The following is a 13,446-nucleotide window of genomic DNA, read 5'->3' as shown; positions in this document are numbered from 1 at the left end:
GGTATTAGTTGGGGGTGGGGGTCACTCCTCCATTTTGTCACCCTCAGTTTACATATTAAACTCCAGCCTGTACTGCAGCAGCCCTGCGGGGGAAGACTGGGGTGGGGGAGGGACGAGCCCTCGCCCTCGTCCGGAGCAGCGCTGCATCTCGCAGAAACTCCCCTTAATCACTAGTCGTGTTCTCAGCTCAGAAGGTCTGGAAGGTATTTACACACCTGATGCTGGCTCAGATCAAATGACCAACAGCAGGGGGTGTGGCTAGCGCACCCAAGGATCATCAGGGGGCGTGGCCAGCACACCCAAGGATCAGCAGGGGCGTGGCCAGCACACCCAAGGATCAGCAGGGGCGTGGCCAGCGCACCCAAGGAGTTTGGGATTATTGCTGTTTTTATTGATATTGTTGTTTTGGCTTTTTTTCCTTCTTGTGACAAAGTAAATACACTTGAAAACAACTGTAACATGTTTGTTGCTGTTGCTATGTTTTCCCCTCTCACTGATACTCATATCCCTTTGATTGAAAACCAAACACAGGATTAGGATGTAATGTATTATGATTGTCTGGTCTACACCCCTTTTTAACGCGGCTTGGGGAACAATTACGGTAATTAAATATGTGGCTATATGGGAGGAAAAAGATAATTAAGTCCTTTGTGTATTACACAAATTAATTACTATTATTTTGGAGAATAAATCCTTTAATGACATGGGAACAAGTGCATGTGTAGTGTGAACAAGGTTTCTAAATTTCTCTGTGCTATTTGTTTGTCTTAAGAGGCCAGCGAGGGTGTGTGTGGGTCTGTGTCAGCGAGGTTGTGTGTGTGGGTCTGTGTCAGGTTCCCTGCTGCTGTAGCAGGGGGAGCTGGAACCAGAACATCAGTGCTTCTCCAGGTCCACCAGGGTGGGCCTTGGCCTACTAACAGCTGTGTGGTTGGTGGCGAGGGCCCAGCTGTGAGAAGCCCCTCCCATAGTGAGACTTCATGTTGAGACTGAAAGGAGTTCACGTGACAGGTGAGCGTTCTAATGCCCCGTCCGAACCTGCATGGGTGAAACCTGAGCGTGGTCGGTCCTGAAGAGTGTGTGATCCTCAGATACAGACCTAACTACAGACCCTGATGGTAACCCTGATGAACCCGTGTCCTGGTGCTCCTATTTACAAACACAGGTGGAAAACCAGTGCCTGTCTGCTGTAATCTGTCTATTGTCTTTAGGCATTAATGCCTAATCTGAAATACCTGTGACCAAATATTAGTGATCCATTAAACCCTACAAGCTGAAAATGGTTACACGGCACCCTTCAGAGCAGAACAAAGCTCAGTTCCTCTCTACTCCACATCCTTGCGTGGTTAATTAGAAACCCAGACCAGTAGATACCTTCTTCCCACACACACACACACACACACACACACACTGGGCCTCCGAGTATACAGTAAATCTGTCAGCCATCTTGTCATACACATATTGCTTAATCCATGCATGTACCAGTAAGCACATGTCCGTCTGAATAACAGGACGCGCTCTGCTGTCAGCACGGCATGGGTGCTGTGCTCCTGCCACGTGTGTGAATGTGTGTGTTTGTGTTTGTTTTGGTGTTTGTGTGTGTGGACTGTGGGCCTGGCTGTAGGTCTTTCCACTCTCATCATGCTGAAGAACAGGGAGTGTGTGTGTGTGTGTGTGTGTGTGTGTGTTTGTGTTTGTTTTGGTGTTTGTGTGTGTGGACTGTGGGCCTGGCTGTAGGTCTTTCCACTCTCATCATGCTGAAGAACAGGGAGTGTCTGTGTGCGTGTGTGTGTGTGTGTGTGTGTGTGTGTGTGTGTGTGTGTGTGTGTGTTTTGGGATCCCGGAAGCTGAACCATCAGTGCCCAGCAATGCTGCTTCTAGACACCATCACTCTAAAATGTTGTCACCTCGGCAACGGTTGCCAAAGCGAGTGTCCCGTTGGCGTGGCTGACCTCTGTTGGCTGGGTGCCACAAACCCCTTGACCGCCCGAGATGCCAGAGCTCTCAGCAGGACGGGCCGTCCGCCAGCGATCTGTGTTTCTTCTCCTCGGTGCCACGCAGCATTAGTGATCAGCTGGAGGTCGCAGCTTTGAGCGCAGAACAGCAGGGAAGGGTGGGACCACGGGACACACACTCCAGATCACACACACACTCTGCACACACTCTAGTCCATGCAGACATTGCAGCCCACGCAGAGCTGGTGTGATGTTCATCAAGTATTAGCATGTCAAGCTTTGGGCTTGTAGAGTCATCAGTCATCATCATCTTTCGTCACGTATTGCGCGTGCCTGTCTCCAGGTGTGTGCTGTGATGTCATGTGAGATGGATAATCCCAGAAATGTGCAGTGTTTAATCCCAGAAATGTGCAGTGTTTAATCCCAGAAATGTGCAGTGTTTAATCCCAGTAATGTGCAGTGTTTAATCCCAGTAATGTGCAGTGTTTAATCCCAGAAATGTGCAGTTTAATCCCAGAAATGTGCAGTGTTTAATCCCAGTAATGTGCAGTGTTTAATCCTAGTAATGTGCAGTGTTTAATCCCAGTAATGTGCAGTGTTTGATAGACTCTTGAAAACCTCTTGAATGGCGTGCAAGTGCTTTGTTCTGGTTTCCTGGTCCAGAACCTCGGGTGTATGTCCTGTAGTCCAGGACATCAGGCACGGATGGTGCAGCATGCCAAACCTGTGTGGCAGAACAGCTGTAGGCGTCCGAGTGAACACTGAGGGCTGGGAGGGTTGCAGGAAATCCAGCACTGTGGAAAACACAGAGCCCAGACACTGACGGGGTAGCCTCCTAGATTTGACTAAATCTAGCTAAGATCAGATTCACCACTGGTATCATCCGTCTGCTAATAATATTAAAACTCATAGAAATTCTGCTCATATGCTATATGTAAGGGTGGAGCAATAACGGTTCGTTTTTGCAGGGAGCTTCACCATGTAAAACAGACCACACAATTAGTCGTTAGTCGTTGGACATTTTCCAGGAGCAGCTAAGAGGAAAACGAAACAAAACAAAACAACAACAAAAACAAACCCGTTCGGCCTCGATATACGCAACTATAAAGACAAAAGCCGAGGTGCACGGTTAAACTGTAGTAAACTACAGCGTCTTAATTAGTTTAAAAACCCAAACCTTTACCGACTTTTCCTTTCATTTTTCTAAAACAAACAAAAAACGTTAAACGATCAACAATATACTATATTACTGACAACATTGCTGGCATTAAGAACGATAATAAAAACTTAAGAGCGGCGAGATTCAGGTTTCAGAGAGTCGCTGAATCTCAGCTCAACTCTCCAGCTCACGTGTGTAATGTGTGCGCGGGTAGCGGCAGTAGACCGATGTGCGTGAGACTTCACAAGATCCGACGCGACTATTTCCATTCGTGCCATAAAGCTCAGACAAACCGCCCAGCCTGGACTCGCGTCTGCCCAGAGGCGTGCGGAGCAACAGCAGGTGGCGCTGTTGAGCCACAGACGCGCATGCTGCACTGCACAGCCGCGCTCTTCCTCCAGGACCAGAGCACGCGCGGCAGTGCCACTCACGAGGGCAGCCCGTGCTCGCGTGAGCCGTTTAGCGCTTGCACTTTAAAGGCCACAAGTTTAACTGAGCCCGTAAAACAGCGGCACAACTAACCAAACATTTGCAGGGGGTGTTGCGTAGTTTTTCTGAGCGGAGCGTGTGACAGTTTCGGTGTAACAACGTGTACCAACGCGCGGGGAAATTTACTGGACAAACGAGCTTTATTTCTTTGATTGTTTTTATAATAAATTATGTTTGTGAAAATCTCTGAGGTCATTTTAGGAAATAACTACAGCAAATGCAACAGCTGATCATTGTTAATAATAATAATAGTTGCTGTAGGCGTGTTACCACCACTAGTACCAGTAAACTAATGTTTGCAGTAGCTGCTACTGCGTTATAAATAACGCCGATTATTTCTGAACCGCACTACTCACGCCGTCGTAGTTCACTACGTACAGATGACGTTTGAAATGTAAATGTATAGAGACCATCGTCTTTTAAGCTTGTGCAGACTTAAAGGCTTTGAATGTGGCCTAGTCTGTGCGCGCGCGTGTAAATGATTAGCAGCGCCCGAGCACTCGGTGCAGCCGTGTTGGTGCAACCATGCAAAAAGGGGAGTTGGCCAGAGCTGGTCGTGTCCTCGCACTCGGTAGTTCTGCATAAAAGCTTTCTGGAATCGTCCGTTCGGCCCGTGCAACGAGGCCTCACGAACAAGCTTTTATTCAGCCTTAGATCGTGAGCAGTTTTTATAAAAAAACAACAACAACAACAACAACAGGCAACCTGTACACGAGCTGTCACGATCTAAGTCCTCCTAAAAACTTTTTTTAAAGCTACAAAGAAGAACGTCTGCCACACGGTGTCGAATAACACCGTAAACAGGCTCGCAGCTTATCTTCGCCAATTAAAAGCCCGGTTCACGGGCTGGTCCCGTTACCCGCCTCCCTGCGCGTTCCTCAATCTCTGGCCCTTGCTCGTGCTGGTCTATAGAAAGGAAACCTACCGCGTCACGTCACTCTGCATGCATATTTTATTAGCCGCTGTTCTCGAGCATGAGACCGTCGGAGGGCACGCGGAAGACAGGCCTGGGAATAGGTGGCTCGCGCGCCGCGCACACAGGGGGCATATGATCCGAAGCGTGCAATTTCACCCGCTCGCCACGTTGTCCTGAGACAGAAAGAGGACTCTGAACGCGATGTTGGCATTAGCGTTAATAGTGCGGGAGTACATATCGGTACGGTGCTGCGCATGCACACGGTGCGCACGGGCTCATCCTGTGTTGCTGTTACTGAGTCGCCACATAGTATGGTACTCGGCGCGCGAGAGCTCATTAGACACCACGAGAGACCTGAGTGACAGCAGAGTGTGGAACACTCCGTTTAAATACCCCGGAATCTGAATGAGAGACGGTAGCGCTGATGATAACTGCAAGAGGCGAACGCAACAACATGGACAAAACACGAAATAAGAAACAGGGCTGTGCTGCTTATTCGGCCTCATGGAAATCTGTGCAGAGGACAGGCTGCTTCTCCGAACCGCAATAAAGGCGCTAAAGGCCAGGGTGTGTTGGCCGAAAACGTTTACATGCGCCTGATTGCAGCGTTTTTTTTTTTTTTTTATAATAGCCGTCGACTTGTGAAAACACGTGACACGCGAGGGACAGACAAATTGATTAGTTTCCGAGCAGACAACAGCACCTGTGCACGCTAAAAACAGTCATTACAAAGTGGGCAGCGCGCGATTAGCTGTGAATGCCCCCTGCCCGCCCCCGCGAGCGCACAAACCGACGACCTGCGCGGAGTTTTGAGGCAGCATTCGTAACAGGCCGCACGCATCAGCAATGATGTCACGTCTTATTATGATTATTATTATTATTATTAGAAGTAGTAGTAATAGTAGTAGTATTATGTGTTTATTTTGTATGTTTTTATTGTGTTTTATTTCGTAGGTTATTATACTGCCGTTCTGATCTAACAGAACGTTTATGGTGATATGGTTTGATCTGTTTTTATTATATGAAGAGCTAAAAGCTTATAGCAGTAGGTTATGAAAACAAATTCCGCACACAGAATGTCGTTGGTCACCTCAAGCTTTGGTCTCCAAAAGCACGAAACGTTGTTGGTGCATTGGTTGGTCACAGTGGTATGGTCTCCCTACGACGTTTAATACAGAAACACACAATCAGCAGCAAAACTAAATATTTGTTTAGATTTTTACAAGCTATTAAATTAAGTCTTTTCTACTAAATTTATATATATATATATATATATATATATATATATATATATATATATATATATATATATATATATATATATATATATATATATAGTCTCATTGGAATTTAAGTTTAGCTTTTTACTCACGTCACTGGTAAATATTTAGAAATACAGTTACGGGCTTCGTGTAACCTTTGTGTACATACATGAGTACATTATCTCATAGAACTCTGACAGTATCAGTGTCTGTACAACTACAGACGCTGGCGAGTTTAGCTGTGAAGTAGGCGCGGTTGTCAGTTCCCTCAAAGCCCAGGTTTCTGCACGCGACCCTGGTTTAGAGGGGCTCCGTCCTGAGCTACGCACTGCAATCCACTGCTTAATAAATACTGTCGGATGATTTGTTTAAAGTTAAAAGTACTGCAGCATGCATACACTTTCTCCTTAGATTTAATACAACACCACTGTTTTGTTTGTTGCGTCCTCGTTGGTTGTTTGATTTATATTTTTAATTTGGCGTTTTTAATACATTTGATACTCTTACTGACAAAGTACAATATACAATATAAAGAGAAGGACGAGTGTTTAGCTTTTAATATTGGCACAAATGAGTTGCTGTCTATAGGCTTACTTTACACACACACACACACACACACACACACACACACACACACACACACACACACACACACACACACACACACATATATATATATATATATATATATATATATATATATATATAAATATAAAAGTATATATAATGAAAAGTATATATATATATATATATATATATATATATATATATATATATATATATATATATATCCAAGTATATATAATTTAAAGTACACACATACACACGCACACACACACTTTTAACTTTAAACAAATCATCCGACAGTAAGTGTATATAAACCATAGAGAGGTGTTTTCACGTGCCTACAAATTAAAGCTAGGAAGCTTTCTGAAGATTTAACAAAAGAGCGGAATGTTTTATTGAAATGCTGCACGGTAGGCAGCGATAATCACCCTTAAGTTTCCTGATTTCCTTTTTCTTTCTTTGAGGATCAACAAAGTACACTTTTTTTCTGCAACAGTCACACGAGTTTTGAGGAGATACGAATGTACGTCGTAGTTCCTCATGTAATTTATCAATGAGTTTATTAATGTACATCGGCGCGCGAGTTAGAATGGCGTGACAAAGAACGCGCCCAGTGAATGTAGGGAGGTGTGCGGCCTCGCGCTCAGACAAACGGTAGCCTCCACTCGTTTATGATCTCGTGCATCTGACTCTTAGGAAAATAAGATAACATTAACTAGCTTTTTGATACGGATGATCCATGAAGACGCAACGGGAAAATGTCTATCGTGAACGCTTAAAAGTAAAACTTTAAAAATGTTCTGTGCTACATTATACCATAATTTACTAATCCAATGCAAGGGTTAATCAGGTTACACTGGCAGTGTCATTTGTGACAATTGCCAACTACAAACTAACTCTTAAATTCTCGTTGAGCAATTTTTGTTTGTGTGTGTGTGAATTTTAATTCTAAATCTCATTCATAACAAATAGTAAAAATGTTCTCATTCAAATGATACCAAATCAGTTTGAATGTCCCCCTGCCACGCCTATTACTGGGCACAAAGAGAGGAGATGCATACTTCTATAACATTGATTGAATTCAGTTGCTTAGCAACTAGTGTATGGGAAATCATGCGCGAAATTTAAATTTTTGAGAGTCGGGATTTGTGCGTTTTGCTGAATAGTCACCTCCAGAAAAAAGTTGAGGGCTAAGCAGTTTTTCCTTTCTGTTTTTAGAGTTGCTCTCCAAGGGGGTCGCCCTGAAACTAGACTGTCTCCAACGAAATTAATTAGGTCTAAGTTCATTTAAGTTCATTTTCTCCCCCAAACTGTCAACATCATCATAAATAACATAAACACGCTCATCAACAATTATGATGGGAATTTTGTCATGCAGTTGTTGGTGTTGTTGCTGTTTTATTTGAGTTTGAACTATAACCTAACAATTCTCTTTGATTTTAAACAAAAACTGTAGAGCAAGACCTGAATATGTGTTCCACTGAGCACAGAATCAAGCAGACTAACTTTATGAAATGCTGTACGATGCAGGGCGCTTGGGGTTGTACGGAAGACATTGTGAAAACAAGAAACAGTCAGGTATAACTAAAGAAATGGCGCGAGCAGTATATATACTATCCAGAATGACCCAGTCCATACTAAAGCACATACAACTCTATACACCCATACAACAATTATAAATGTCTGATTATTGTTTTATGTTTATGTTAAATTAAAGCACATATTATGTCAACCTTTTCATGTGCATGCACGTCCGTGCAGAAAGACGAGAAAGAGAGAGCGAACGAGATAGCGCGCGAGAAACCATAAAAGTAATTCTCACTTCCACTCTGCTTTTCGACTCGGCATGTGTGTGTGCGACGGATCTGGCCGCGTGCATTTGGGTTGACAGCTGTCACAAAAAAGGAAAGAATGAAGTAATTGTAACTCACGCACACAGTATCGTCACCATCACCAAAAGTGCATGACACAAACTATTCAGTTGTAAACACTCCGGCTCGACAACCTTCAAGTTCCCTCTCGTGACATAAGGGCCACAGCGAATAGCCACGAGGACAGTACTGCGTTACATGGCACAGCTGAGACGGTTGTAAACATCCTCCGAACCGAAAAAAATCGGTTCCGTGATTTAAAACGGTGAAATATTCGTAAATATCCGCTGTTTATAAGACGGCATCAAAGTGAGCGCGGCGCGCAGTACCGTCTAATGTAAGAGAAGGCCGAACTGACAACACAAGGCTTTCCAAAGTGACCGGACAGAATATCCTGCCCCACTAAAACAACTGTTCTAAACGCCAGAGCTGTAGGGTATTTCAGATTTATTAATGATCGTTTTTCAAGGCCTTAAACAATTTTCCCAAAAATACCATCTGTGAATAAAATGAGACGACCTACGATCTCAGGCAGACACACACGATCATCTTTTTCATTCTAGCAAATTTATTATTCTCATTCATCTCTTACGGAATCACTACTGAAATTAAATTACAATCAAATCATCACATCAAAATACCCTTGTTACCTACTGCCAAAGTCATATTGATTTGTGCTCCTTCATAAAAGATAATACAAAAATGAAACAAAACAAAAAAGTTCAACAACAAAAACAGGGAACAGAACATTTTACACACGTCTGGGGAAAATAAATTACTGTTTGGAATAGTTCATATGTATCCCGAATAAAATATTAAAACAAAGCATTTTAATGAAAAATATAACGTAAATAATTCCGATCAGTATCTGATCTAATGAATCTATATATTGCCGGCTTTGCGTAGTCTTGTTTATTAAAACCTACCAAAGAATACTGCTGGGAAATGGCAGCACGTGGAGCATCCGCAACTCCTGCTCGGGCCTTCCTGGCAACGAATGCTCGCGGAGGATTTCGGTTAAGTGCAGCTGAGAAATTGTCAGTCTTTTTTTCAAATGTCTGTCTTTGATTTTATTTTCTTCAAAAAAAAAAAAAATCCGTTCAGTTCAGTTCTTTACAATAAAAACTGCTTCAAAAGATGTGATCTTATAGATCAGAACGCGAGGGCAGTTTTCAGCGGGGGCCCGAAGGCAAGGAAAAAAAAAATCCCATTCCGTCTGTGTTTGTGGAAAATTAAACCTTGCAGTCTTCTCTGCAAAATAGCTTGGAAGCCTCGTGGATGTCACTGCTCTCCGCGTGGTTGAATTTCCCCCCTTTTTGGGGGTGTGGGGGTGTGGGGGATATAACGTCCCAGCTCACATACAATTGCCTACTTCGGTTGCCTCTCGAACACAAGACGTGTGCAGGGGTTTGGGGGCAGACATGTGCCTCGTCATTTCTAGGGCCCGGTTTGGTTTTCCAGTTGAAGTTAATGCGCCAAAATTACCTGATGGAACGAACTTGTGGCTGTCAACCTCTGGTCGCCCGGCTCGCTCGGCCCACTTAAACTTGCATCTTTTAAGTAATCTACTAAAAAATGTCCCTGAAAGAAAAAAGCAGACAAAACCTTTTAGGTTAAGACATTCTGGGCCTGGAAGAAGGTTAGCGGGCGGGTTGGGGTTGGATAGAAAGAAAGGTGATTTTTCTCTGGTGAAAAATATATAACACGACTCATTCCTACTCCCTCTCAATCACAGTATCAAAATGTTTTGCTATCTCGTTGATAGTCTGTGTCTTAGCAGATTATTCATATATAAAATATTTTTTTTTTGTCTCTTATGCTGTTCTATGTCTCACTGAACATTCGTTTGCAGTCCAGGGAGGGGGACGGTGTGTCTGCACTCACGTTGCCGACCTGAGAGTACACATCCTCTGGCGTCTGCGGCACTCCCGGAGGCGTCATCCGTTTCTCTTTCTGTCTTCGATTGCAAAACCACACTCTCACCACCTCTTTCTCTAGCTGCAGGTTGTCGGCCAGGGTGCTTATCTCTTGGGCCGAAGGCTTGGGACATTTTAAAAAGTGGCTCTCCAACGCACCCTTGACGCTCACTTCGATGGACGTGCGCTTCTTTCGCTTCCTGCCCTGCGCTGCGATCTTGTCGATACTCGTCGGGCTACCCGTGGAGGAATCTGCTTCCTCGAGCCATTTGTTTAGCAATGGCTTCAGCTTGCACATGTTCTTAAAGCTGAGCTGGAGAGCCTCGAACCGACAGATCGTGGTCTGCGAGAAAACGTTCCCGTAGAGCGTGCCCAGGGCCAAGCCCACGTCAGCCTGCGTAAATCCCAGCTTGATCCGGCGTTGCTTGAACTGCTTGGCGAAATGCTCCAGGTCATCTGAGGTCGGCGTGTCCTCGTCGGAGTGCGGCTCGTGGCTGTTCACGCCGTGATGCTGGTGCTGGTGATGCTGGTGCTGGGGATGATGGTGGCGGTGGTGGTTGCCGTGCTCGAGCTCCGGGGTGTCGCCTCGCACGAGTCCCGGGTGCACCAGGCTTTGGCCGCCGCCTGGGGTGAGCATGCCGTTGACCGTGAAGCCTCCTGGCTGCGGGTAGATGAGCGACTGCTGCTGCTGTTGGCTCCCCGTTAGGGAGATATGCGCAGCGGCTGTGCTCCCCCAGGTCCCCGCGTGACTCTGGTGGGGACCTAAATGTGGGGGCCTGTGGTGCAGCGCCGTCCCCGCGTGCAGATCGTCTCTCGAGCTGCTTTTCACGTCCTGCTGCTGAGGGCTGCTCGTCATACCGACCGGACTGGACGACCAGGGCGCTCCGGCTTCGGCGGCAGCTACCGCGGCGGCCGCTGCGGCGGCGGCCGCGTGAGGCAAGGACGTCACCCACTGGTGCGCGTGGCTAAGCATATGTCCCCCGTTGGTCGCTGCCATCGCGCCCTGCATGAAATCACTTTGGACCATTTTAACTGTCGGGTCGCCCCGATACCCACCGGACACCGAGGTTACCGCAGCGCTGCCCGGCTGCATGACACCGCCTCCGGCGTCCGAGTGCACGATCGAGCCGGACGATAATATACTACTGCTTGGTAGATACGGGTTGGACGTCGCCGTTGCCATTCCGTCTGTTGATTACCCCCTCCCTTTTGCACAAACTTTTTTTTTTATTGCAGGCAAACTGTATCTCATGAATTATTCAAACTTTAAAAGTCTGAACTGTGTTTTGGCGAACACCATCGAAGTGCATCAGGAAAAGCCAGGAGAAATATACTGTGGACAAGAAGAGACTACAAAATCCGTAGGCTATATTGTGCAATTTGAATATTCATATGTTTCAGACATAGAAATGAATATAAACGATAATTCCTATTTTTATGTAAATTTCACACACAGTCCTTCGCGCTTATGATGCTTTTGCTAATTCTTTAAAAACAAATAAATTATTTTTTAAAAACCGCTGCAAAACTTTCCCCCTCAAACTTCTGTTGGTGCAGCACGTTGATATTTGTCCTCAGAAATACGGTCCAAATGAACGCACGGTCGCCGAGTGGGAAAATGTAAGCGTGACTCTTCCCGAATTCTTTTGTAATTTGGACGCAGTGTTTTTCTCTTGATCCGGGCGCCTTTTTCTCTCCGTTTGCGGATTCTTTTATGGTGCAGCAGAGTCCGCGTCTTTGTTCTGTTTTGATGTGTTTAAACCTGCCAAGCCGCTCGAGCTGAAGTACAATCCAGTATTACAGCGCGAGGCAACGTTGCAAGCCTTCTTTCTCATTCGCTTGTTCTCTCTCTCTCTCTCTCTCTCTCTCTCTCTCTCTCTCTCTCTCTCTCTCTCTCTACCCCTCTGACAGTTAGCTCCGCTCTGTCCCTCCCTCAGCGCTCGAGGACACATGAATGTTTACCCCGTGCTGCTCACATCGTCCGCGTCTTTTCCCCAAATACAAGGAAGTCGAGCGCATGCCTCTCCTTGATTGGACAGCCGCTGCAAGATTGACAGTTCTAGAACCCCCCCTCCCTCTTGAGGCGCGTGGACCCCCCCCCCCTTCCGGCGATTCCAATTGGCTACTTTTGAATTCAAATAAATAAATAAAGATACATGATTGCTATAAAGAATAAGAACAAACATTAATACACATCAAAAATGATATATTTTCCTCTAACTCTGAGGCATCTTTTCTCAGCCTTAGCAGCGCGCTTCATACAGTAAACAGCCGTACAAAATGCTCCAATCTGCACTGGCCATGCGAGAAATAACTGGAATTCTGATTAGACACATGAGCATAGGTGTGTGAACAGAACTATGCAGGTGAAGTGTTTATATTCAGAGGAAACTGGGGAGAGCCTTTGAAACGCATGAATAAGCCCAGTGTCATTTAACTGGAATCTCACAAGAGGAACTTGGCTGTTTGGCGGCTATCAGGACGCGGCTATCAGAACGCGGTCAACATTAGGAACGATACTGAGCGCACGGAATGCAGAAGTTTTTGAGTACAGCACTAGTAATCATACTCCAAAATTAGTCCAGGTTGTACACTCTTAAAGGTGTTCAGCATCGATATTGTTTTTGCACATTTGTGCTTAAAAGACGCACTTTGAAAATAAGCTTGAGTATCGGCTTCTTAAGAGTTAACGCCCGATGGTGTGAGATGCTTCCAAGCGGAAATTGGAGCGCCAGAGCGGGAGCGGAAGGGCCATTCACACCCGGGGTGACCTGAACAGTCCTCCGGGATTCGCAGAAAATATGTATCTGTCTTTTCATTAGAGATACTAGACCAGCGAACAGCACAGACATCATATTGGAGACCGCGAGCTGCAGTCTACTTCGTCACCAGACCCCTGCAGCCCGTGGATTCATCCACGCTTACACGTGAATGTCAAATATGAGCTGGTCTGTTTTTCTACGACGAGCCAGTGATCAGATGTGCAGAAAAGAGACCAGACAAAGCCCAGGATTTCTCCTGTTAATACCGTAGAAAGGAGAATATTCCAGTAGCCTATAAAAAGGCACAAACTCTCGAGCTAACGGTCATTTTTACACCAAAAAATGATTTCAGTTGGTATCACACTGGATAGTTAACCGGCGGTTTAATTCTCTGAGAGCAAACACAGGACACAGATACACATTTTGCAGGGTCCGCGTGTTCCCCGTCCCAGCAGATTTAATTTGGACCCGACTCAAACACCGAGAGAACCTCGTGCGTTTGTTTACACTGAACGGCAGCGCGGGGCCGCCGCCACGGGGCCATCTATTCAT

At 45.5% G+C, this 13,446-nt stretch overlaps 1 protein-coding gene across 2 annotated transcripts; it reads right to left on the bottom strand.

Moving 5' to 3' along the window:
• Window positions 1-8,763: 8,763 nt before the first annotated feature.
• On the bottom strand, window positions 8,764-12,086 carry pou3f3b (POU class 3 homeobox 3b). 2 transcript variants are annotated; one of them, XM_035532962.1, is made up of 2 exons: window positions 10,101-12,086; window positions 8,764-9,797 (listed from the first exon to the last, which is right to left on the bottom strand). In XM_035532962.1, exons 1-2 carry the CDS (start codon window positions 11,313-11,315, stop codon window positions 9,684-9,686), a joined length of 1,329 nt encoding a protein of 442 aa, XP_035388855.1. In that variant the 5' UTR covers window positions 11,316-12,086; the 3' UTR covers window positions 8,764-9,683. The 2 variants fall into 2 exon arrangements, with proteins under 2 accessions (XP_035388855.1, XP_035388858.1); XM_035532965.1 differs by having other exon boundaries at window positions 10,110-12,086.
• Window positions 12,087-13,446: the final 1,360 nt, after the last annotated feature.

The sequence above is a fragment of the Electrophorus electricus genome, chromosome 1 (assembly GCF_013358815.1).
Source record: "Electrophorus electricus isolate fEleEle1 chromosome 1, fEleEle1.pri, whole genome shotgun sequence".
NCBI lineage: Eukaryota > Metazoa > Chordata > Actinopteri > Gymnotiformes > Gymnotidae > Electrophorus > Electrophorus electricus.
The sequence above is the reverse complement of the archived record's forward strand: the minus strand, read 5'-3'. Positions and strand labels throughout refer to the sequence as shown.

Coding starts and splice junctions, on each gene's coding strand:
- pou3f3b (XM_035532962.1), bottom strand. CDS start 11,315: ATGGCAACGGCGACGTCCAACCCGTATCTACCAAGCAGTAGTATATTA. Junction 9,798..10,100: donor TGTACTCTCAGGTCGGCAAC/GTGAGTGCAGAC, acceptor TTTTTCTTTCAG/GGACATTTTTTAGTAGATTA.